The sequence below is a fragment of the Artibeus jamaicensis genome, unplaced genomic scaffold (assembly GCF_021234435.1).
Source record: "Artibeus jamaicensis isolate MK-2021 breed Jamaican fruit bat unplaced genomic scaffold, CSHL_Jam_final contig_700, whole genome shotgun sequence".
In the NCBI taxonomy this organism is placed as follows: Eukaryota; Metazoa; Chordata; class Mammalia; order Chiroptera; family Phyllostomidae; genus Artibeus; species Artibeus jamaicensis.
Genome location: NW_026521930.1, coordinates 11275526 through 11301960, shown reverse-complemented (window position 1 = coordinate 11301960; position 26435 = coordinate 11275526). Strand labels below are relative to the sequence as shown.

Here is a 26435-nt window from a genome sequence, read left to right as displayed (position 1 = left end):
TACTTAATACAAGGGAGCTCCCATAAGACGGTCGGATGATTTCTCAACAAAAATTTTGCAGGTCCGAGGGATTGGCAAGAAATATTCAAAGTGATGAAAAGCAAAGACCTACAACCAAGATTATTCTACCCAGCAATGCTGTCATTTAACATCGAAGAACAGATAAAGAGTGTTTCTAGACAAGAAAAAAGCTAAAGGAATTTATCACCACCAAACCAGTAAAGTGTCTTTTGTAAGAAGAAAGAAAAAGATAATATGAATAACAAAATGGCAATAAATACATATCTACCAATAATTACTTTAAATACCAGTGGCTTAAATGCTCCACTCAAAAGCCATAAGGTGACTGAATATAAACATCACCCTTACATATGCTTTCTACAAAAGACACACTTCAAATGAAAAGATACACACAGACTGAAAGTAAAAGGATAGAAAAAGACATTTCATTAAAATGAAAACAAACACAACAAAAAAGCTGGGGTAGCAATACTGTTACCAGACAAAACAGACTTTAAGAACAAAGGTTATAATATGAGACCAGAAAAAAACCCCAGCAATTCCACTTCTGGGTATTTATACAGAGAAACCTAAAACACTAAATCAAAAAGACATACACATCCATATGTTTGTTGCAGCATTATTTACAACAGCCAAGATATGGAAGCAACCTAAGTGTCCATCAATAGATGAATGAATAAAGAAGTGGCACACATGTACAATGGAATATGACTCAGCCATAGAAATAATAAAATCTTGACATCTGCGACAACATGAATAGATGGACCTACAGGGTATTGTGCTGAGTGAAATAAGTCAGACAGAAAAACAAATGCTATATGACTTTCCTTGTAGATGAAATCTAAAAAACCAAAATGAGCTGGCTAGTGTGGCTCGGTGGATTGAGTACCAGGCTGAGAACCGGAGGTTCTCTGGTTCAATTCCCAGTCAGGGCACATGCCTGGGTTGTGGGCTGAGTCCCCAGTAGGGGGTGCCAGAGGAGCAACCAAACGTTGATGTTTCTCTCCCTCTTTCTCCCTCCCTCCTCCTCTGTCTAAAATAAATAAATAAAATCTTTAAAACAAAACAAAACAAAATGAATAAGCAGAACACAGACTGACTCATAGATGCAGAGAACATTTTGATGGTTGTCAGGTGAGAGGTGGGTTGGAGGGATGGGTGACAGGATTAAGAAGTACAAATTGATAGTTGCAGAATGCTCATAGTCCCAGGGATGTAAAGTACAGCATAGGGAATATAGTCAATAATACTGTAATAACTATTACGGTGTCAGATGGTCACTAGATTTATCTAGGTGATCACTTTTTAAATTATATGAATGTCTAATCACTGGGTTGCACACCTGAAACTAATATAATATTGCATGTCAACTGTAATTGAAAAAATTTAAAATTATTTATTAAAGAAACACCAGCAGAGATATGAGTTCACTTTCACAGGAAAACAAGGTGGGTCTCCTTTCTGAACAAACAACTCAAGTTGATGGCAATAGTTTCTCTGAATCAAAGTCAGATTAAAACCTAGTGAATTAATCTCACCTCAAAATAAAAATGATTTTTAAAAAAGTATCTATTCTTCAAAAAGGAAAGATCAATGTGATCTTCCTGAAATAAATAACCCCTTTTAAATATCCATGTTGTTACGATTTTGTTTTTAGAATTATCAAGTACCATGGATATTTTCCAACAATGAAAAGATACCTTTTTAAAATGTATACTTTTCAATTTCATCTTTCAATTATAGTTAACATGTTGTATTAGTTTCAGGTGTACAGCGTAGTGATGTGACATTATATACCTTATATGTACCTTACAAAGTGTTCACCACCATAAGCCTAGTACCCACCTGGCACAATTCACAGCAGTAACAATACTAGTGACTGTGCTCCCTCTGCTGTACTTTACATCCCCATGACTATTTTTTTAACTGGCAATTTGGAATTCTTAATCTCTTTCACCTTTGCCCAGTCACCCAACTCCTCTCCCATATGGCAGCCATCAGTTTGTTCTCTGAATCTACGAGTTCTGTTTTGTTTGTTTGTTTTTTAAGTTCCACATATAAGTGAAATTATATGGTATTTGTCTTTCTCAGTCTAACTTTTTTCATTCAGCATAATACCCTGTAGGTCAATCCATGTTAGAAATGACAAGATTCATTCATTTTATGGCTGAGTCACATTCCATTGTGTGTGTGTGTGTCACATCTTTAAAATCTATTTGTCTATTGATAAAGACTTAGGTTGCTTCTACACCTTCGCTATTGTACATAATTCTTCAATGAACATAGGGGTGCTATATCTTTTTGAATCAGTGTTTTACATTTCTTCAGATAAATACTCAGAAGTGGAATTGCTGAGTCATATGGGAGTTCTATTTTTAGTTTTTTGAGGGATCTCCATAGTGGCTGTACCAATTTACAATGCCACCAACAGTATGGTAGCATTCCCTTTTCTCCATTTCCTCGTCATTACGCTGTTTGTTGATTTATTGATGATGGCCATTCTGACAGGTGTGAGGTGATGTCTCACAGTGGTTTTGATTTACATTTCCCTTAGGATTAGTGATGTTGAGCATCTTTTCACGTGTCTATTCAGGCCATCTGTATGTCCTCTTTGAAGAAAATGTCTATTCAGGTAGTCTGCCCATTTTTAAATTGGATTATTTGGTTTTTTTTTATGTTGAGCTTTATGAGTTCTTTATATATCACATATCATTTGCAAATAACTTCTCCCATTCAACAGGTTGCCTTATTGTTTTGTTAATGGTTTCCTTTGTGGTGCAAAAGCTTCTTAGTTTGATGTAGTCCAATTTATTTATTTTTGTTTTTGTTGTCTTTTGAAATAATACCTTAAGAGGTGTTGGTACCAAGTTATGAACTGTGGCCTCAGCTGTCTGTTCTATTTTTGATATATGCTTAGTGCTAAAGGTACATTCATGCCATGTTAGGTTGATTCAGCCTAAACAATGACAAGCACAAGATTATCGTGTTAATGTTTTTAAAATTTAGAAACAATCATAAACTTACAAACAGCTGAAGTGTAATACTGAATACAAAACATTTTTTTCCTGACTTAGGTGAGTGCGCTGCTGACCTGACGCCCCATCACTTTCTGATACTGTAGTGCGCATTTCCTGTGATAAGAACTCCCTCTTACCTAACACAATACAATCATCAGGACAGAAAACGCGCACTGGGGCACTGCCGCCAGCTGATCCACAAGCCCACCAAGTTTCCCTATTTGTCCCCATGAAGACCTTAACGGCAGATGGAGGTCAGCCTTGGCATTCAGTTGCTGTGTCTCCTTAGCCTCCTTCGGTCTGGAATGGCTTCTGAGCCAGCCCTGGACTTCTGTGTCCTTTTCACTGTTGAGGAGTACAGGCCAGGTTATTTACAGATGTCCCCCATTTGCCTTTGTCTGATTAGCTTCAGATTATGAATTTCAGCTAGCACAGCTACATTACATCATGTGTGCAACATTTTGGTTTGTTCCAATTACTGGTGATGTTCACTTTGATCACTTGTTTTAAAGGGGGGGTTTATCAGGCTTCTCATATGAAGTTATTCTTTTCCCCTTTGCAATTATTTGTGTTTTGTGGAGAGCTACTTTGAAACTATGTGAAGAACCAATATATTCACCTATTTTTTTATATCAGTGAGAATTCATGATTTCCCATTTCCTTCAGTGGTCTATAATCCATTACTATTATTTATTTATTTTGGTGGTTAAACTGACCCTGGTCTGGCCAGGGGAAGCTCACTCAAGCCGGCTTCTGTGTCCTTCTGACAGTTCCCTTTCAGTCTTGGAGCACTTCCTTGCTTTCTGGCTCAAGTTCTTGCACTTTCCTCTCCCAGCTTTGGAATAAGTCCTTTCTCCCCAAGAGCCCTGGTTCCTTTTAATGGGGAACAGCATTTAGAAGGTCTGGGTGCGAGGTGTGCTCAGAGCTAAGAAATGTATGAATGTGTATGTGGGGTATGCATGTGCATGTTTGTGTATATAAATACTGAACATGTATATCAAAATGTATTCCTATATCTATCTCTATATATGTCGAAAACCATGCACTTAACCAACAACTCCAATTTCATGGTTCGTTCTAATTTCTTCCCTTTTCATATTTGTCACTCCCTTCTCCGACAGTGAAAAACTTGGCCTCTGTTATCTTTAATATATAAGGTAGGAGAAAGTAGGTTTACAGTTATTCACATGGAAAATAATAAAATAAGTAGTAATACAAGAATAAACTCTGTTTTTTGTACTCACAACTGTATTTACTTATTTGATCAATACCTATACATAATCAATCTCCCATCTTGGCTATCCTGCCCTTTTTACCCTGCTGGTTCCCCATGCTGGGTCCCCCAGGGAGTACTGCCCCCTTTATAACAGGGTCTTCTAAAAATCTATCAAATCTTAGAACTTCATACAACTCTCAGCAAATTGTTTTATGCCTATTTCCTATTTTACATAAGGCCCTCCCCGACCTGTGTCTACTGAATAAAATGAATTCTAATGTTTGAACACCTACCACACGCCAGAGACTATGTGTGATGCACCCTGTTATAATGAATGCTCGAAGGGACCCTATGTGGCACTGCCGTTCTCCCCATTTTACAGATGAGGAAAGTGAGGCACAGAGAGGTTAAATAATATGGCTAAGATCACATGGTGAGATTCAAATCCAAACAGTCTGAGCCTACAGTGACCTTCACTATCTGCCTTCCAAATGGATGAGCAAATAGTAATTGGTCAGGGGCTAAATAGTAAAGGATGGTGATCATTCTATTTATTATAGTGCTGTTAGAATTAAGAAAACCTAAAAACCATTGAAATGCCCAGCAATGAGAAATTGGTTAGATAAAGTGTGAAAAGAGTCCATAAAATTTAGTAGAATTACTGAAGTATTAAAATTGACAAATTTTTGCCTGACTGGGTAGCTCAGTTGGTTGCAGTACTGTCCCAAAACACCAAGACTGCAGTTCAATCCCAGGTCAGGGCACATACAAGAATCAATCAATGAATACATAAATAAGTGGAACAACAAATTGATGTCTCTCTTCCTCTGTCTCTCTCAAATCAATTTTAAAAATTAACAAATTTTTAATAACATTAGAAGTTGCACATATTTATAACAAGGGGAAAAATAATAGTAAGCGACCTAAGTATTCTAGAATGTTCTCTAAAGTTCTCATTTCCCTACTAACTAACATACCCTTCTTTGTCACTAGGCCTACCTTGTTCTGTGTTATGGAGGCAAGTAATCAGTATTTTTCAGGCCCAGGCACAAAAACATTAAATAAAAGCAAAGTAATCAGTCCTGACCAGTGTGGCCCAGTAGGTGAGGCATCATCCTGCAAAACCAAAGGTCATTGGTTCAATTCCTGGTCAGGGCACACATCTGGGTTATGGGTTCAGTCTCTGGTCAGGGTGCATGCAAGAGGCAACCAATTGATGTTTCTCTCCCTTCCTTCCCCTCTCTATAAAAATAAATAAATTAATATATAAAATCTTAGAAAAGGCAAAATAACCTTACCAAAATATCTTTTATTGCAATTCTCATCACTTTTTCAGTCTCATTTATTTCCAGAGGTCTGGCAATTGCTTCTGTTCTCAGTTCCTGTGGGAAACAATGAAATAAAATTACATAAATTTTCAAAGCTAATTTCCAGACCTAGATATGGCTTATGGACTAGTTCCTAAAAGGTTCATTAAAACATGGATCTCACTTCCAGTCAAGATGGCGGCATAGGTAAACCTGGCACTCACCTCCTCCCACGAGCACATGGAAATTACACCTAAACAACAGAGCAAACATCATTCAGAATTGCCTGAAATCTAGATGAACAGAAGTCTTACAACTAGGGAATTAAAGAAGAAGCCACATCAACACTGGCAGGTGGGGTAGAGACACAGAAAAGCTGGTTCCCCACCCACATGTGGCAGATAAAAATAGAGCAGGATATCTCAGCTGCAGAGGTCCCCCCTGTGGAGTGAGAGGTCCCATCTGCACACCAGGTCCCCCATCCCATGGTTCCAGTGCCAGGAAGAAATGTCCCCATAACTTCTAGCTATAAAAACCAGTGGAGATAGAAACTGAGTAAGACAAAGTCCCAGGTGTTCTTCTTAAAGGGCTTACACACAGACTTACTCCCTCTGATCTCCAGTGCTGAGGCAGCAGCTTGAAAGGCACCAGGGACATATGGGGAGGAACTGAATTGCCCGGCATTAGGGCAAGAGCTAGGGGGGACAGCTTCCTCCCATACAGAAGTGATGGCAGATACCACTGTTCCTTTGATGAGCCCACCCCCGACAAAGCCAACAGGCAGACAACATATTTGAGACTCCATCAACCTGGCTGTCACTTTTTTCCCCACCCTAGTGATTCCCTGAGGCCCTGCCTCACCCAGTTTCAAGCCCACCTAAGCTGTTTTCAGTGGCTTATCCATAGGAATGGCCTATCTTGGCTCATGCTTTAGATTTTCCTATAATCTCTCAAACAAGCAGCATCTGGCCTCAGTGTGTCCCATACCTCCAGCTATGTGGCCCCAGGCCCAGCACCAGCAGCAACCTGCCATGGTTCACAGCCTAGCCTCACCTGGGTACCTCTAAGCCCAGCACAAGTAGCAGCCATCTGTAAATCTGTAAATTAGCAGCCATGTAGTTCATGCCAGGTGGTCCCAGGAAAAATACAGGCAGCACAAGACCGTGGCTTGCACCTTTCAGGAAGCACCAGAGGCAGCAAAACCAGCGGACAGCTTCAGATCATGTTGAAGCACCACTACCAACCACCTCCACAAGTGACACAATCAAGGGGCAGACTCAGCAGGCACCAGAGCCCCACTGAAGTAAGTCCTGCTCTGCGGGGTGGCCTCTGCACAGCTGATACCCCACAGTGGTTGGAGTTCAATGACTGGTGGTTGCAGCCAGTCCACACAGCTGACTGGCCTGGGCGTAAATCCCTCAGACGTGCCAACAACAATCAAGGCTCAACTACAAGAGAAGGGTGTACACAGCCCACATGGGGGGTGCACTTTGACTACCCAGCTTGAGTGATAGGGGAAGCTATGCCACTGGACCCTACAGAACACCTACTGCATTAGGCCACTCTATCAAGACGAGGGATGTAGTTGTTCTAATACATAGATAAAAACACAGGGAGGCTGCCAAAATGAGGAGACAAAGAAACATGTCCCAAATGAAAGAATAGAATAAAACTCCAGAAAAAGAACCAAACAAAATGGAAACAATCTATTAGATGCAGAGTTCAAAACACGGGTTATAAAGATGCTCAATGAACTTAATGAGAACTTCCATAGCATAAAAAGGACAAGTCAGAAATGAAGGATACATGCAACTGAAATGAAGAATACTTTATAGAGAATCAACGATAGAGTAGATGAAGCCAAGAATCAAATCAGCAATTTGGAATATAAGAAAGCAAAACCACCCAATCAGAACAGCAAAAAGAAAAAAGAATCCAAAAACATTAGAGTAGTGTAAGGAGCTTCTCAGACAACTTCACTGTACCAATATTTGCATCATAGGGGTGCCAGAAGGAGAAGAGGGAGATCAAGAAATTAAAAACCTATTTCAAAAAATAATGACAGAAAAATACCCTAACTTGAAGATGGCAATAGACACACAAGTCTGGGAAGCACAGAGTCCCAAATAAGATGAACACCAAGAGGCCCACACCAAGACACATGTTAAAATGCCAAAGTTAAAAACAAAGAGAGAACCTTAAAAGCAGCAAGAAAAAAGCAGTTAGTTACTTACAAGGGAGCTCCTATAATACTGCTAGCTGATTTCTCAACAGAAATTTTGCAGCCCAGAAGGTACTGGCAAGAAATATTCAAAGTAATGAAAAGCAAGGACGTACAACCATGATTACTCTACACAGCAAAGCTGTCATTTAGAATCAAATGACAGATAAAGAACTTCCCAGAAAAGAAAAAGCTAAAGGAGTTCATCACCACCAAACCAGTACCATATCAAATGTTAAAGGGTCTTCTTTAAGGAGAAAACAAGGTAAAAATATGAATAAAATGGCAATAAATACATATCTTTTAATAACTGAATCTAAAAAACAAACAAGCAGAACAAAACAGACTCCTAGATAGAGAACATTTTGATGGTTGTCAGATGGGAGGGGGTTTGACGTAGGGATGAAAAAGGTAAAGGGATTGGTTTTTACAGAGTAGCCACAGGGATGTAAAGTACAGCATAAGGAATATAGTCAGTAGTATTCTAGTAACTATTAGAATGGTGTCAGATGGGTGTGAAATTTATTAGGATGATCTCTTCATAAGTTATATAACATCTAATAACTGGTATACACCTGAACCTACAATAATGTATGTCAACTGTAATTGAAAAATGATTTAAAACTTAAAAAAAAGGAACTCTGATGCAAAAACACTTCCACTATCACCTTCTTCCAATGTGTTCTGTAATTCTGCTGCCAACCAGGTCTCTCTCCAGTGCTCAAGGCCTCCTTTTCAGCTACAGGCCCCCAGTCCCCATAGCACCATGGGCAACATACCATTCTTCATCCTTTCTCCTAAATTTGCTTCTTTACCTACATTTTGTTCAGAAGAACCCTAAACCAAGTGCAGTTCAACTTGCTGCCTGCACTCCCCTGCCATCCCCTACAATGTCTATCATTGTCAAGTTCAACCAATGAGAAGAGTGACCTTGGCTCTGACCCTAGCATCAATAATAAACCAATCAAGGAAGGCATCTGTGCTTATTACATCAGTACTGGGAACTTCTGAGACATGGCTGAAGTTGACAATGGTAGACATTGTAGGGGATTTTCTGAGACATTATTTTAATGTGGATGCAGTTATGAGATTCCTGAATCATTTTATCAAACTCTGTCTTGTGCTTCCTTCCTTTACTGCATAGTGTACCTTACCTTCCCACTGGCAGAAAACGACTGAGAAAAGCATTAAAACTTATTGAAGGCCCAGTACATTGCCCGTGGTTGGTGTTGATCCTCAGTGAATACTGGCTGAGTGCATAAAAACCAAAACTGGCTAAGGAGTCTTTCTCAGTTCATTACTGTACACAGAATTTGATAATGGTCTCATGGCTTCCACGACAATAGTTTGAGCACTGATTGCTTCATCAACTCATTACAGGACAATGCTAAAAGGACCCCCAGTGGAAGCTTGGTGATGCCTCACAAAGAAGCCATCACTTCACTAACAAATAGCAAGTGACCAGCTCTTGTCTCTAGGTCTGATAGGAACATGAATAGACATGGTACTACTGTACTGTAAAAAAAAAATGTGGAAAGCCTGAAGTTGCCTCATTAATTATCCTCACTAGCTATTAGAGCCCTGACTGATGTGGCTCAGGTGGTTGGAGCATCATCCCATGAACCAAGAAGTCAGTGCACATGCCTAGGTTGTGGGTTTGGTCCCAGTCGGGGAACATGTGAGAGGTGGCTGATCGATGTTCCTCTCCCTCTCTCTCTAAAATCAACAAGCATGTCCTTGAGTGAGGATTTAAAAAAATAATTAATTAAAAAAGAAAATAAATTAGCTATTAGACATTAGAGGCAATTTTGTTCTGCCAACTGTACTTCAGCAGGTTGCAACCATTGTATCAAGAGCAGGGATGGTGGCTTGGCCTCCAATTCTACCACCTACAGTCTTCTCCTAGGGTGGAAATAAAAGGATGAAAAAATATTATTATACTGTAGCTGCAAGGCCAGAACACAGGCAAGAAAGTGAAAGAGTGGGCATAGCTGAAGTACCTGATGGGAATGGAATGAATCAAATGTATTTAATTAAAAAATGTTAGATGAGAGCACATATGTTTCGAGTGCCATAAAGCCTTACAGGTAAGAAAAAATATTCCATTTCTTCTTAAACCAGTGGGCCCCAAACTCTGGAATCACATCTTTAAAGACTGGATGCCCCTTGCCCTGACTGGTGTAGCTCAGTGGATTGAGCACAGGCCTGTGAACCAAACAACTGTGGTTTGATTCCCAGTCAGGGCACATGCCTGCATTGCAGGCCAGTCCCCAGAAGAGGAAGCACAAGAGGCAACCATACATTGATAGTTCTCTCCCTCTCTCCTTCCCTTCCCCTCTAAAGATAAATAAATAGAATCTTTAAAAAAATAATAAAATAAAAATCTTAAAAAAAAAAAACCTGGATGCCCCTTTATGATAAAAAAAAGCGCTACTTGGAAAAGTGGCACTAGAGGGAGCATAACTCAAATTAATAAAAGCCATATATGGAAGAACCTGCTGCCAACAACATACTCAAAATGGGCAAAAACTGAAAGCATTTATCTTAAGATAAGGAAGAAGACAAGGGTGCCCACTTTTACCACTCTTATTCATCGCAGTACTGGAAGTTCTAGAAACAGTAATCAGATAAGAAGAAGAAATAAAAGCCATCTAAATTGGAAAGGGGATAGTAAAACTGTCATTGTTTGCAGACAGTATGATAGTGTACACAGAAAACCCTACAGGCTCCACCAAAAAACTACTGAACACAGTAAGTGAATTCAGCAAAGTGGGACTCAAAGTCAATATTCAGAAATCCATGACATTTTTGTCACCAACAAAGAACTATGAGAAAGAAAAAGTAAGGAAAAAAATCCCATTTACTATAGCAAAAACAACAAAAATACCTAAGAATAAATCTAACCAAAGAGGTAAAAGCCTCATACTCAGAAAACTATAGGGCACTGAAGAAAGAAACTGAGGAGGATACAAATGCATGGAAGCATATACTGTGTTGATGGAGTGGAAAAGTTAAAAGCACTAAAATGCCCATACTACCCAAAGCAATCTATAGATTCAACACAATTCCTATTAAATACCAATGGCATACTTCACAGATCTAGAATGAATATTCCAAAAATTTATATAGAACTAAAAAAGATCCCAAAGAGCTTCAGCAATCTTGAGAATAAGACTGTATGGATCACAGTACCTGATATCAAACTATACTACAAGGTCACTGTAATCAAAACAGTCTGTAACTGGCATAAGAACAGACACAGATTAAAGGAACAGAATAGAGAGCTCAGAAATAAACCCATGCCTTTATGGTCAATTAATATTTGACTAAGGGGACATGAGCATACAATGGAAGAAAAACAGTCTCTTCAATAAATGGTGTCGGGAGAACTGGACTGTTACATGCAAAAAAAATGAAATTTAGACCACCAACTTAATGCTGTACACCAGAATAAACTCAAAAGGGATAAAAGACTTAAATATAAGTTGTGATACCATAAACAAACATCCTAGAGGAAAACATGGGTAATAAAATTTCAGATATCTCATAGGGCAAAATTTTTGCTGATATATCTCCTGGGGCAAAGGAAATAAAGGAAAAAATAAACAAATTGGGACTTCGTCAGATTAAAAAGCTTCTGCATGGCTAAAGAAACCATCATCAAAATGAAAAGGGAACCAACTGTATTCGAGTACGGTACATTGAACGGGGTTTAATCTCCAAAATATATAAAGTACTCACACAAGTCAACACCAGGAAGACAGACGATCCAATTAAAAAATGGACAAAGGACATGAATACACACTTCTTTCTCCAAGGAGGACATACACAGACTGCCCATAGACATCTGAAAAGATGCTCAACATCACTAGCCATCAGAGAGATGCAAATTAATACAACAATTGAGATATCACCTCACACCTGTCAGAATGGCTATCACTAATAAATCAACAAGTGCTGGTGGGGATGTAGAGAAAAAAGAACCCTAGTGCACTGTTGGTGGGACTGCAGACTGGTGCCACCATTGTGGAAAACAGTATAAAATTTCTTCAAAAAACTAAAAATGGAACTGCCTTTTGACCCGGCAATTCCACTGCTGGGGATATACCCTAAGAATCCCGAAACACCAATTCGGAAGAACTTATGCACCCCTATGTTCATAGCAGAGCTATTTACAACAGCCTAGGTTTGGAAACAGCCTAAGTGCTTATCAATAGATGAGTGGATTAAAAAACTGTGGTACATTTATGCAATGGAATACAATACAGCAGGAAAAAAAAGAAAGGGATTCCTATCATTTACAACAGTATGGGTGGAACTAGAGACTATTATGCTAATTGAAATAAGCCAGTTGGTAAAATACAAATACCATATGACCTCACTTATAAGAGGAATCTAATGAACAAAATGGAGGAATGAGAAAAAACAGAATCAGAGGCATAGAATCATGGAACAGCAGTAAGAGGGGAGGAGGGAAGAAAGGACTGACTGAAAGAAGGTGAAGGGATTAGTCAAAGAATACATATGAAGGACGCATGGACATGACTCAGTCCATAGTCAGTGTGGGGACTGACTATGGAAGTAGGGTGAACTGGGTGGAGGGGAGAAATGGGGGGAAAATTGGAACAATTGTAATAGCATAAACAATAAAACATTAATAAAAAATTGGAAAAGATCCAGTTTTTGTTTTTTAATAAAAAACAAAAACTGGATGCCTGGCTCTCATCCCCAGACATTCTGATTCATTGGTTTTGGGGACAACTTGGACATCAGGTGATTTAAAAGCTCTACGGGAATCCTCCAGAACCACACTCTTAAACAACTCCTTAAACATAACGGAAGGAGCATTCTCCTTGAATGACATCAACTAGAACAGGATTGCAAATAAATTTAAACTGTTAACATTAACTTCAACTGATTGGTAGTGACTGCTTATATTATTGGTTCCTAAACTTTGCTATGCATTAGAATCACACTGAAGACTTAAAATCCCCAATGCCCAAGTCACATTTCATACCAATGACATCAAAATAAAAGCCTGGCATCAGTAGTTTTTAAAAATCCCCAGGTGGCCCTGGCTGGATAGCTTCGGTTGGCTGGAGCAACAACCGATACACCAAAAGGATTTGGGTTTGATTCTTGGTCTGAGCGTGTAGAGGAGACAAACAATCGATGCTTCTCCTCTCTCTCACCAGTGGACAATACATAAATAAATAATAAAAATAATTTATTTTTATTATTTGCTGTAGCCCAATTGGTTGGGTATTGTTCTGCAAAGTGAAAAGCAGCCAGTTTGATTGCCGGTCAGGGTGAATGCCAGGTGGTGAGCTTTGTCCCGGTTAAGAGCACGTGTAAGAGGTAACTGATCGATGTTTCTCTCTTGCATTGATGTTTCTCTCCCTCTCTTTCTCTCTCCCTTCCCCTCTCCTCAAAATATAAATAAATAAAATCTTTAAAAATAAGCGAAGAAAAATAAACATCCCCCAGTGATTGGGTTGGGTAGTAAGGTTCAGGAACCATGGCTCAGAAGAGCACTGTGTGGAGAACGCTGAGGCTGGGTTCACCTGGGAAAAGCATCACGCTCAGTAAAGTCTGCCGCGGACACAGAAGAAAAGTCTCCCCAACACAGCTGCCATTCCTGAACTAGAAGTCAAGGTCATTAAAGACAGACCAGGACCCACTAGAACCAGGAATAGCAGCTAATATTACATATTACTTTCTTACACATTATCTCATTTAATCAGGTACAGTTTAATAAAACCAGAAGAGCAAGGGAAAAAAACTTTAAATAACTGCTTAGCTGAGAAAGGAATTAAGTTATTTGAGCACTGCTTACCCTCAACTCTATCTCCTTGCCCAGCAAGTCATACAGAGATGCTCCTTTGGAGGTGATTTCAGAAGCAAGCTGCCTGGCTGCTTTCAAATCAGCAATCTGGAAGGAAGTCATCAAAAAAAGGATAAGTAACAGATTTGTTTAACAGGCATGCAGAAACAACCAGTCTGTTAATAATAATTGGTACCGCCAGTCAGTATACGTGACTACAGGGCACATTTTCCACAAGATATACTCATATACTTACCTCCCGTGGAAGAGAGCTCCCAGACACCAGTTTAGGGCAAATTAGACAAATTAGACTAATGTAGGGTCTAAGTACAAATTAGACTAATGTAGGGTCTCTCCAAAAAACCCAAATGTCAAGTCAAATGCAATCTTCAACCAGGAGGTGTGGGGGGGTGTCACAGTTGCCATGCTTCTGATTTGGACAAGGTCACAACAGGAGGCCCTGACAGTGGTGGGGTGACCAGAAGAGGGGCAACCTGAGGGGACACATTTCCTAATGCAGCATCCGAATGTCCTGTTTCATCCTTCTGTCCCCTCATTCTCTGCCTTTAAACTGTACTTCACAGGGCTGCTGTAAGGCTCAAATGAGAGCATGCAACACTACCCGGCTCCCACATGGCTGGCAGTTATTGCTATGAAGATTGATGATGATGATGATGATGATGATGATGGCTTAGCATCTAGCCCTGTACACAGTTTCTTTCTTAGGATTAGCATGTTATCCCTTCTTCCTTGAATATGCTCGATTTTCAGAGAGCCCAAACAAAACATTTCCTTACACTCATGCTCCCTCTCTCCTAAACAACAAATCCCCAATGTCTCTTTTATTATCAAACCATCAACAACTCTCAATATTCACTGAAGCTGACAGCTTTCTTCCTATTCCTTAGTCCCCTAGCGTTCTGTTTCCACTAGCTCTAGCTTCTCCTACCTTACAAGCAGCAGGCTCTCAGTAAACAGTTGGATTAATTTATTGTGACTTCTGCTTTTATCCAAATGCTGATGAGTACAAAACTGACAAATTGCCCTCAGTCAAGAAGTAGGAAGAAGTGGTTCTGTGAGTATATGACATGTTCCATTTCAGAGTGAGAAATACACATTCCATCCCTCACTAGAAGCTTTTCATTGTCCTTACCTTTGAACCAAGATCAAACTTGAATTTGCTGATATCGTCCTCTCCTATTTTGGAGCCCTCCATCCCTTTGGTCTTCATAGCGTTATAAAGGACAGAAGTGATCTTCAATAGCTCTTTCACTGCATACCCATCTGCTTGATATAGTTTCTTAGTATTGAGTTTTATATGTGCCTTAGTGGCCTATTTTCAAACAGAAGGAAACAAAAACAGTTTAAGACCCTTTCCATGTAAAATAAAATCTAAACCAAAACTCATGTAATCTCAGATAATTTGAAAATGTCTCTACCAACACTTGAGACATAACCTGACTGTATTAAGAGTCAAGCTTTTCAGTGACTCATACATCGAAAGTGGGTATGTAAAGTGATGCAATCTTGATGGAGAGCAATTTTTGTGTAAATGACAACAAAATTACAAATGCACATATCTTTTGACCTAGCAATTCCAATCCTGAGAATCTATCCTAGAGATTGATATACTCAAAAAAGAAATGAGATACATATAGGTTATCTGTTACAGCATTGCTTCAAAGAGTAAAGTTTACAAACACCTAAATGCCTGTCTATTTAAATGACATAAATTATGGTTTGTCCAGGTAAGCAATGCTACTCAAGTGTTGAGAGAATGAGCCCTGGCCAAGTGGTTGGAGCATCATCTTGTACACCAACAGGTTATGGGTTTGATCCCCAGTCAGGGCACATTCCTAGGTTGCAGGCTGGATCCCCAGTCTGGGTTTGTAAGATAGGCAACCAATCGATGTTTCTCTCTCACACAGATGTTTCTCTCTCTCTCTCTCCCTTGCTCTAAAAATCAATAAACATATCCTCAAGTGAGGATTAAAAAATAATAAAGTTTTAAAAAGAGAATGAGGAAGTTCTATATGTATTTGGAAAGTGCTCCAAAATGTACCATCAAGTGAAGAAAGCAAGATTCTAAACAGTATGCCCCCATTTGTGTAGAAAGAAGGGAAAGAATGTATAGAGAGAATATATATATTCTATATAGTCAATATCCTACTAGAATAGAATATATATATTTTATTATATATTAAATATATATTATTCTATCATCTATTTAACATATATACATTTAGCTATATATATTCTATCCTAATAGAATATTGAATATGTAGAATATTTATATTCTATTTACTTATATGTGCATAAACTCTGGGAAATATTAATAGCGATTACTGTCCTGGCTCATCTAGCTCAGTGGGTTGAGTGCTGGCCAATGAACCAAAGGGTCACAAGTTCTATTCCCAGGCAGGGCACATGCCCGGGTTGTGGGCCAGATCCCCAATAGGAACATTCAAGAGGCAACCAATTGCTATTTCTCTCCCACTTCTATGTTTTACTCCCTCTCTTTCTCCCTCTCTCTTAAAATAAATAAATGTTTAAAAATAGTAATAATAATAGTTATTATGTGGAATAGAAGTAGGCTGATGGCAGACAGAATAAGAAGTAATTTTACTCTATATCATTTCATGATCTAAAACAAAATTTGTAAACCTTAAAATATATTACCTATTTGAAAATAAATAGAAATCTTAATAAATAATGAATTAAAAACAAAAAATTTGCTGGCAAAATGCCTCTAAAGGAACCTGGTAATGGAATGGTTTTAGAAACTTGAAAGAAGCCCTAACTAGGCCTCATCTCTTTCCAATGTATTTAATTTTACACCTCCATCAAATACTTATGAACTAACCATGAACTGGGCAACTGCCTTAATGAAGAAAACTCGGTCTTGTTCCGTCTCGACCTCAGAAGGGATATCAGTCTGAGGCTCATACCTGAGAGAGAGAGAGAGAAAACACCAGTTAATTGAGTACAAAGTCCACGAAAGAGAAAGCAGGCAACTGTGAATGAGTGGATCTGTAACAGGAGGCTCTCTGAGTCCCCTGCTAAGTAAGATAAGAGACTTCAAAAGCAACACAAAGTACCAAACACCCAAGAAAGCAAATCCTCACCCTAAGACTAGGTTTAACTGATTTCAAAAATCAAATTTGGAGCACAGCTTACAAAGTTAAATCTCTCTCAGACCTCAAAATTTAATGAAAACAATCAAAGTGATTACTTGGCTGATAGCCCTCTACCAAAGCTAACTAGTTAGCTCACAGAGCAGCAGAGTCACTGGAGTTACTTTCTTCATTATTGATGACCCACCAGGACTCAGCGGACTACAGCCCTTGGCCTCTTTTTGTACAGCTTGCGACCTAAGAAGGTTTTTTTACATTTTTAAAGGATTATAAAAAACAAAACACAAGGCAGAATATGTGAAAGAGCTCTTATGTAGCCTGCAACACTTAAGGTTCTTAACAAAAAGTTTGCCGCCCCCAAATGTTAGATACTAGGTTTTATACACAAAATGAAATCTAAATTATTTCTAATCCAGGGTACTCATTAGAAGTGTAGGAGGGGCCCTGTCACTACTGACGAAGGTGAGAGGGTGGAGAGAAACCTGGACCCCCATTACTGCTTCCTACTGAGACACAGTCTCCTTTCACCTCTGCCTGGTATATCTTCCTTCTCCCGCGACATTCTTTAAATCTCAGCTGACTTCTAGCAGGTTACAACTAAGTCTGTCAAAGTTAAATTTTATTGAACTCTTCTTTTAGCTTTGCAACAATATCCTGTTTCTAGGTGGCTAATAAAGAATATCAGTATTCATTTATAGACTTCAATAAAGTGTAATTCTAACCTTTTCACAAGCCAGAGAAGAACTTCAGACACAAGCCCAAAATTTGGTGTGCGGAAATTTTCCATAGAAATATGTCGAGGGTATCCCAAGCCTCTCATCATCTCCGTAAAATCTGTTCAAGGTAAAATACAATTCGGTCAATTCATCATCAAACAGCAACTACTTATTTACTTTCTTTGCTTTCCCTTCTTATTTCCGGTCTATTGACAGTTTTAGGGACTATCTATCAACTCTCTCGGAGGGAAAGCAGAAAGTAGATAAAATAATCTGCTTCCTCAAAAACATAAATTATTGAAGTTCCCTCAGAGAAGTGGAAGCTGTACATTAAAATGGGGTTTAGGGATTGGCTGTGAATTTAATTTCTCTCTTTTTTAAAGGATATGTTTGTTGATTTTTTAGAGAGAGAGGAAGAAAGAAACATCGATCTGTTGCCTCCTATACACACCCAGACCAGGATTCAAACCTGCAACCTACATATGTGCCCTGACCGAGGATTGAACCTGCAAACTTCTGGTGTATGAGATGACACTCCGACCAACTGAGCCACCCAGCCACGGCAATTTCTCCCTTGATATCTCATTTCTCTCTTGGATATCTTCCTACCACTCAAATGAGAAATTCCTGGCACTATAAAACGTCATAAATAAAAATATTTATAAATGTTAAGAGTGTTTATTTTGGGGGGTGATGGTATTAGGGTAAAGTTCATCTTGCTGAGTTATGTGTGATTTGTCTTTTTTTCTTTTAGTGAGCAAATAGGACCTTAATAACATAAACTTTTAAAGATTAGTTGTACTGTATCTAGAGAAATCTTAAAGAGAATGAGTGATCTATTGAGCACTATTTAGATTTATTACAAAACAGTAGTAACAGTAATACTAATACTTGTTGACACCAGAGGTTGCTGTCACTCAGCCTTTTTACTTTTTTAAAAGATTTTATTTGTTTTTAGAGAGAGGAAAGGAGGGAGAAAGAGAGGCAGAGAAACATCGATGTGAGAATCATCAATCAGTTGCCTTTTGTACATGCCCCCCCCTGGGTACTGAACCTGCAACCTAGACATGTGCCCTGACCAGAAATCAAATGGGTGAACTTCCACTTTGCGGGACTACGTCCAACCAATTGAGCCACATTGGTCAGGGCTGTCCCTAAGCTTTCAGAAGGATTTGGAAATGAACACAACAAGCAGGTTTTGAGTTACCACTATGTGCCAAGATGTACTTTCAGTGTGCTCATGGCTCTTTAATGTCCATCCTCACTCTTCTAGAAGGTAGATGTTCACAAAGAAAACTACCCAGCATCGGAGGTTAGGTTGGATTACACCAGACAACAGAAGAAAAGGCAGGAGCAGAGGAAAGAGCAAGCACACTGAGGGCCTCTGTCACCGAGGTTTGGGAAATCTGAACCCAGTGATGATGGAAAATCAAGCAACGTCCAGTCAGGCACTGCCTAAATACTTCTTCCCATTAAGCAGTAGTTAAGTTCCGTTCATTTTGCAGTATTGTCAAAAGGGAGACAATCTGAGTTAGATTCTTACTATAAATTGCACAACTGTACAGCATTCATTTAATGTCAAAACATTCAGAAATCCCCTTCTCGTACATTCTTCTCAATACAACTCCTTGCAACGACCCCTAGTAGAGTGCTTGCTCTAAACTGGGAGGGAAGAGCAACTTATCTCTACAACACACAGTCACCAAGAATCTTTAAATCCCAGAGGGCTAATTCACACCATGGTGCTTGTACCTGTAGCAACAAAATGTGGTGTGTCTTCCCATATATTTTACATTGTAGAAAGAAAGCAATTCATAATTGAAAGAAGTAATCTTTAATGGTAAAATTTCAGGTACCAGCAATTCAGTTAGAAAATTGGCCTTACAGCACAGGTGGCAAACACAAGGCCCACGGGCTGAATCCGGGCTCCACTTTGTTTTATCCAGCCCGGCATCTTGTTTCTACCCAACTGCAGCACTGAGCATCCTTGCCCCTAGTTAAGGAGTAGTTACGTTTCCCAGTCCTAAAACTACATTCGGCCCTTTGAAGGCAACCTGGAGGCTGATGTGGCCCCCGGTGAAAATGAATTTGACACCTCTGCCTTACAGAGTCCCCTCATGTCACACCCAACAAATTGGTAATCACCTGCTACATCTGTGCAGGTGGAGCCAGTTAGCTGAATTGCTTCTGGTTTTTAAAAAATGACACTGTATAAAAAGGTAAGAGATTTTGGTTTACAGTCTCGATCCCTGCTTCTACCCAGTTCCGGTTGTGTGACCTAAAACAAACTACCTATCTGTGCCTCAAATATTTCATCCAGGAATTATACCACTTACCTCATCATTTAAGTGAGGACTAAAATAGGATAATGAACGTAAAATGCTTAGTGTGAAAGTAGTAATAACTAACTCTCTTTTCTCCATTCTTCCACTTCGCCAACCTTCTAGCAAAGACATTTGGTTTCCCTTATCGTCATCAGTCCCTTTAGTTAAGGATGAAGGTGTTGGAGGTTATAGACAACTGAGTTCAAATTCCAGAGCCAGCTCTTACCACCTATTTTGTGTCCCTTGACTGAGGTACTTGACCTCCCTGTGCCCGTTTGCTCATCTCTAAATACAGAAACGTAGTTATTCAAAGTAGTAAATAAAATGATGCCTACACAAAACACTACCTAGCTGATCGTAAACCCCCCCCCCAAAAAGTTGGGCGCAATTATTATGCAGCACTCCCCTCCTCGGTTTTGGTGTTCGTTTCTCTGAACTCTAACCTAACCCAACCCCAAAACGGTCTCTGCGTTTTTCAGCTTGGTAGCGAAGAGCTCAAGTAGCTATACAAATCATTTAAAATTAGACAAAATTAAAACTTAGGTTCCTCAGCTGCACAAGTCACAGCCAGTGCAGATACAAAACCAGGACTGGGGCGTTGAACCTGGGGCGAAGGACAGCAAAGGACCAGAGGCGCCCCTGAGGCGCAGAGGCCCGAGAGGGATACGACGCAGCTCAGACAAGAGGACCCAGCGCGCCGGGTCCGGGAGTCTCTCAGGAGGGCCCGCAGGTCACAGAGGGCAGGGTTTCCTTACTGCGGAGGTCGCGGAAAGACATGGCGCTCTAGTCCCCGTTAGTCCGGAGTCTCCGCTGTTCTCCACCGCGCCCCACTCGGCGCTCACGCGTCTCTGTGGCAACGCACTGAGTTCTCGACGGCGCGCAGCGAGCGTCAAACGGGAGGAGAAGTGGAGGAGACGGATTGCGCGAGCACGCGCAAGCGAAGGGGGTGGTAGGCATGGGGATGTCTCCGGAATTAAGGAGGAAGGTGTGGGGTTTTTTTTTCCCGACGTGAAGCTCTCAGCCGCAGGGCGTTCGGGTCTCTTTCTACGTTTTGCAGATATCTGACACTGGCTGACACGTTCTGAGCACCTACTATGTGCCTGACACTGTGCTAGGTGCTCTACATGCTGCTTCCCATTTCTTCCACTCTTCTAGAGTGAATGTGCCATAATGTCACGAAGCTAGGATTCCCTAGCTCAGCAGCGTTCTCCCCGCCACGCGTAAAGTGCTAGCTGTGCCAATATCAGAAACCGCAGAGAAAAGACTGCAGCGTTAAGGGGCAGTACGCCGCACTGCAAACGGTACAGTTTGGTAGGCCTGGACCCGAGCACGCGCACCCGGCTTGGTCTTCACGACAGGCCGGAAATCGTCCCGGATGCTTGCGCGCCGGCCGTTGTCCTGGTAACCGTGTTCCTTTTTTTTTTTTTTGTAAGGAGGAAGAGTTTGTGCCCTGGGTGGAGAAACGGGAACGCTCCAGGGTAAGGAGGAAACCCGAAGTGTGGCCAGATCTCCTGGGGGTCACCTGGGAGCCTTCCCCAGCGGTGCTACAGTGTAGGACAGGCGACAAGGAAAGAAGAGCTGGGAGATGAAGCGAGCTGAGCTTGGAAGGGCGGGCGAAAAGAGGAGGGACTGCCAGCTGCTGTGATTTTCTCCGCCCCTTTACTGATGTTGGCGAAGTAACAGAAACATAAATGCGTGGACCCTAAAGAGATTCCCCAAATATATCCACATATATATGGTCAGTACGATAAAGGCGACAAAGCACTTCAGTGGGGAAAAAATAGTTTTTCAATAAACTACTTGAAACAATTGGAAATCCAAATAAATGAACCTCCACGCAGCCTAAATATAAAACCTAAAATTGTCACAACGCGGGGAACTGCTGTTTATAACAAGGGCTCTATTAAGTCCTTAAATTAAAAAAAAAAACAAAAAAACTATCTTTTCTAGAAGAAAATGGGAAAAAACTTTATGACAGGGTAAAACAGGATTTCTTAAATACACCAAAAGTGTAATCCTTAAAAAATGTTTTCTTGAATGTACTTAATACAAAAATTAAAACTTCTTTGTCCTGGCTTGTGTAGCTCAGTGGATTGAGACCCTGCCTGCAAACCGAAGGGTGGCAGGTTCGAATCCCAGTCAGGGCACATGCCTGGGTTGCTGGCCAGGTCCCAGGTGGGGAACACAGAAGAGGCAACCCACACATTGTTTCTTTCTCCCTTTCCCTGTACCTAAAAATAAATAAATAAAATCTTTTAAAAAAACTTAAAAAAAAACTTCAAAATATTTTTAAGAAAATTAAAGGATAATCTGTCCAGAAGAAAATATTCACAAAACACAGCCAATGAAAAGACATATCCAGAATACATAACAAACTCTGAAAACTAAATCCAAGTAGAAAGTGGACCAAAACTCTAAACAGATACTTTAAAGAAGAATATGTATGGCAAATAATGAGAAAAAGATGCTCAAGGTTATTAGTCATTAAGAAAATGCATATTAAAACACAATGACATATTGCTAGGCAGTTATTAGGATGGCTAAAAACAAACAACAAAAAGCCTGACAATGCCAAGAGCTCAAAAGGATGTGTACCAACTTGAACCTTCATACATATTGGTTCTACCATTTTACATTCCTACCAGTAGTGTAGGAAGGTTCTGGTTTCTCCACATCCTCATTAACATTTGTCAATTTTTAAAAATTATACCCATCCTTATGGGTGTGTAGTAGTATCATGTTGTGGTTTAAATTTGCATTTCCCTAATGACGAATGAGCATCTTCACTGAGCATCTTCTCTTGTGTTTGTTGACAGTGTGTGTATCTATGGAGAGATGTCTATTCAAGTTCTTTGACATTTTTAAATTGGGTTGTCTTTTTGTCGTTGAGTTGTAAGAATTCTTTATATATTTTGAATAGTACACTCTTATCAGATACTTGATTTTCAAATATCACATTCTGTACGCTTTTACTTCTTGATACTGCCTTTTGCAGCAGAAAAGTTTGAAATTTTGATGAAGTACAATTTATTTTTTAAATTTTACTTGTGGTTTTGTTGTCATATCTAATAATTCAGTTCCAAATCCAAAATCATATTCATTCTTATGTTTACTTTTAAAAGTTTTATACTTTTAGCTCTTACATTTATGTCTTTTGATGCAATTTGGGTTAATTTTTGTATTCGGTGTGAGGTAGAGGTCAACCATCATTCTCTTGCATGTGTCTATCCAGTTGCTCCAGCATCATTTGTTGAAGAAATTCTTTCCCCCATTGAATAGTTTTGGCATTCTTGTTGTAAATCAATTGACCATAGATATATGGGTTTATTTCTGATCTCTGTATTCTACTTCATTGATTGAGACACTTATCATGTCAGTTATACACTATTTTGGTTAAATTTTGGTCAAATTTAAATTTTTCTTTAAAAAAATTTTTTTTGCTTATTTGGGTTCCCTTGTAATTCCACATGAACTTTAGAATCAACTTTCCAGTCTCTGTGTAAAAGGCCATTGGGATTTTCAAAGTATGTATAGGTCACTTTAGGGAATATTGATGCCTTAACAATATTAAGTCTTCAACCCATGAACAGTAATATTTTTCCATTTACTTAAGTCTTCTTTATTTGTTTTTAGCACCTGTTTCATAGTTTTCAGTGTTGTCTTAAAACCCCTTGGTGAAATTTATTCCCATTTTATTCTTTTTGTTCTTTGCCAGTGTGTATAAATACAACTAACTTCTATGTTGAACTTATATCCAACTTTGCTGAACTTTATTAGCTCTAATAGCTTTATTAGCTCAATGTTGAGTGTGAATTTTTTTCTGTGTAAGATCATGTCATCTGTGAACAGAGAGAATTGAAAACTTTAAAAGTTGTCAAACAGTTACATTTGACATTCAATATTATGTTTCAGGTGTACAGCATAGTGATTAGACATGTATATAACTTTTAAGTAATCCCCCCAATAAGTCTAGTATCCACCTGACACCATTACAATATTATTGACCTATACTCCCTATGCTGTATGTTACATCTTCATGACTATTTTTTAAATTTAAAAAAATATTGATCTTAGAGGAAGAAAGAGAGAAAGAGGAGAGGGAGAAATGTTGATTTGTTGTTCTACTTATTTATGCATTCATTGATTGATTCTTGTATGTGAATTTGATCTGACTGGGGATTGAACGTGCCACCTTGTCACATTGGGATAATGCTCTAATCAACTGAACTACCTGGCTAGGGCCCAAATGACTATTTCATAAGTGTGAATTTGTACTTAAACTCTTCACCTGATGATGCTTTTATTGATTTTAGCAGGGGTGTCAAACTCATTTTCACCGGGGGCCACAATCAGCCTCACGGTGGCCTTCAAAGGGCCAAAACAACTTTAGGACTGTATAAATATAACTACTCCTTAACTGTTAAGGAGTTGAAATTACATGCGGTCCTTTGAAGGCCACCATCAGGCTGATGTGGCCCCTAGTGAACATGAGTTTGACACCCCTGTTTTAGAGAGAGGAGAAGAGATAAACACCTATGTGAGAGAGAAACATCAGTCAGCTGCCTCTGCATGTGCCCTGACTGGGAATCAAGCCTGTAACCCTTTGGTGCATGGGATGATACTCCAATCAACTAAGCCACCTGGCATGGGTAGCCCTTCACCTTTTTTACCACGTCACCCAATTCCCTCCCCATCTGGTAATTACCAGTTTGTTCTCTGTATTTATGAGTTTCTGTTTTATTTGTTTACTTATTTGGGGTTTTAGATTCCACATATAAGTGAAATTATATGGCATTTGTCTTTCTCTGACTTAATTCACTTGGCAGAATACCATCTTGGTCCACCCATGTTATCGAATATGGTAAGATTACATTCTCTTTTATGGCCAAGTAATTTTCCGTTATCACTTAAGTTGCTTCCATATTTTGGCTATTGTAAATAATGCTGCAATGAACATTGGCATATATCTGTATCTTTTCAAATTGGTGTTTTGGATGTTTTTGGATAAATAGAATTGGAATTCCAGAAGTAGAATTGCTGGATCATATGATAGTTCTATTTTTAATTTTTGAGGACTTCATACCATTTCCATAGTGGCTGTACCAATTTGTAATGCCACCAACAGTGCACAAAGGTTCCCTTTTGTCCACATCTTCAACACTTGTTGATTTATTGATAATAGCCATTTTGACAGCTGTGAGGTGATAATCTCATTGTAGTTTTAATTTGCATTTCCCTTATATTTAGTGATGTTGAATATCTTTTTTTTTTATGCCTATTGGCAATCCACATGTTTTTTTTTGTTTTTTTTTTTTTGGAGAAATGTCTGTTCAGGTCCTCTGACCTTTTAAAATCAGATTGTCTTTTTGGTGCTAGATTGTATGAGTTTTTAATATATTGTGGATATTAACCCTTTATTCATGTATCATTAGTGTCTTCTCCCACTCAGGTTTTTTTGTTGACGATTTCCTTTGCTGTGCAAATTTTTTAGTTTGATGTAGACTAATTTTTTTCTTTCTTTTCCCTTGCCCAAGAAGACAGTCCAAAAAACTAATGCTGAGAGCAATGTCAGAGAGTTTACTGCCTGTTTTCTTCTAGGAGTTTTATGGTTTCAAGTCTTATACTTAAGTCTTCAATCCATTTTGAGTTTATCCTTATGTATAGTGTAAGAAAGTGGTGTAGGGGTTTTTTTTGCATGTATCTGTTCATTTTTCCCAACACCATTTATTGAAGATTGTACCCCATTGTATATTCTTACCTCCTTTGTCGTAGATTAATTGACTGTATAGGTGTGGTTTATTTCTGGGCTTTCTGTTCTGTTCCATTGATCTATGTCTACTTTTATGCCAGTACAATGTTCATTATTATAGACTTGTAGTATATAGCTTGATCATCACAGGTAGCACAACATCTGCAACTTTGTCCTTGTTGTTTGTTTATTTATTTGTGTGTGTGTGTCTGTGTGTGTGTGTGTGTGTGTGTGTGTGTGGTTGTCTCTCATGTGCCCCACTCTGGGGAACCTGGCCCCCCAACCCTGGCATATGCCTTAAACTGAAATGAACCAGTGACTCTTTGGTTTGCAGACTAGTGCTCAATCCACTGAGCTACACCAGGCAGGTCCTGCTTTTCTTTTCTTTTTTAAAAAATCTATTTTATTGATTATGTCATTACAGTTGTCCCATTTCCCCCCCTTCATTCCCCTCCATCATGCACACCCCCTCCCCCACCATTCTCCCCCCTTTAGTTTATGTCCATGTGTCACAAGTTCTTTAGATTCTATATTTCCCATACTATTCTTGCCCTCCCCCCTATCTATTTTCTGTCTATCCTCTATGCTACTTATTCTCTGTACCTTCTCCCCCCTTCTCCTCCTCCCACTCCCCTGTTGCTAACCCTCCATGTAATCTCCATTTCTGTGGTTCTGTTTCTAATCTAGCTGTCCTTAGTTTGATTTTGTTTTAGGTGTGGTTGTTAATAACTGTGAGTTTGCTGTCCTTTCACTGTTTATATTTTTCATCTTATTTTTCTTAGATTAAGTCCCTTTAACATTTCACATAATAAGGGCTTGGTGGTGATGAACTCCTTAAATTTGACTCTTATCTGAGACGCACTTTATCTGCCCTTCCATTCTAAATGAAAGCTTTGCTGGATAGAT

At 39.3% G+C, this 26435-nt stretch overlaps 1 protein-coding gene across 4 annotated transcripts in view; it reads right to left on the bottom strand.

Annotated features, from left to right (window-relative positions):
• CLUAP1 (clusterin associated protein 1) overlaps nucleotides 1–21042 on the bottom strand; it is a 42805-nt gene extending 21763 nt beyond the window's left edge. The window contains exons 1-6 of one of the 4 annotated variants that reach the window (XM_037154674.2): nucleotides 20536–21042; nucleotides 17463–17574; nucleotides 16470–16554; nucleotides 14760–14939; nucleotides 13619–13714; nucleotides 5553–5636 (exon numbers count right to left, since the gene is read on the bottom strand). In XM_037154674.2, coding sequence (XP_037010569.2) covers nucleotides 5553–5636; nucleotides 13619–13714; nucleotides 14760–14939; nucleotides 16470–16554; nucleotides 17463–17574; nucleotides 20536–20557 — 579 coding nt within the window. In that variant the 5' untranslated portion in view covers nucleotides 20558–21042. The remainder of the gene's footprint in view (nucleotides 1–5552; nucleotides 5637–13618; nucleotides 13715–14759; nucleotides 14940–16469; nucleotides 16555–17462; nucleotides 17575–20535) is intronic. The other 3 variants (XM_037154676.2, XM_037154675.2, XM_037154677.2) reach the window with 3 other exon arrangements.
• Nucleotides 21043–26435: the final 5393 nt, after the last annotated feature.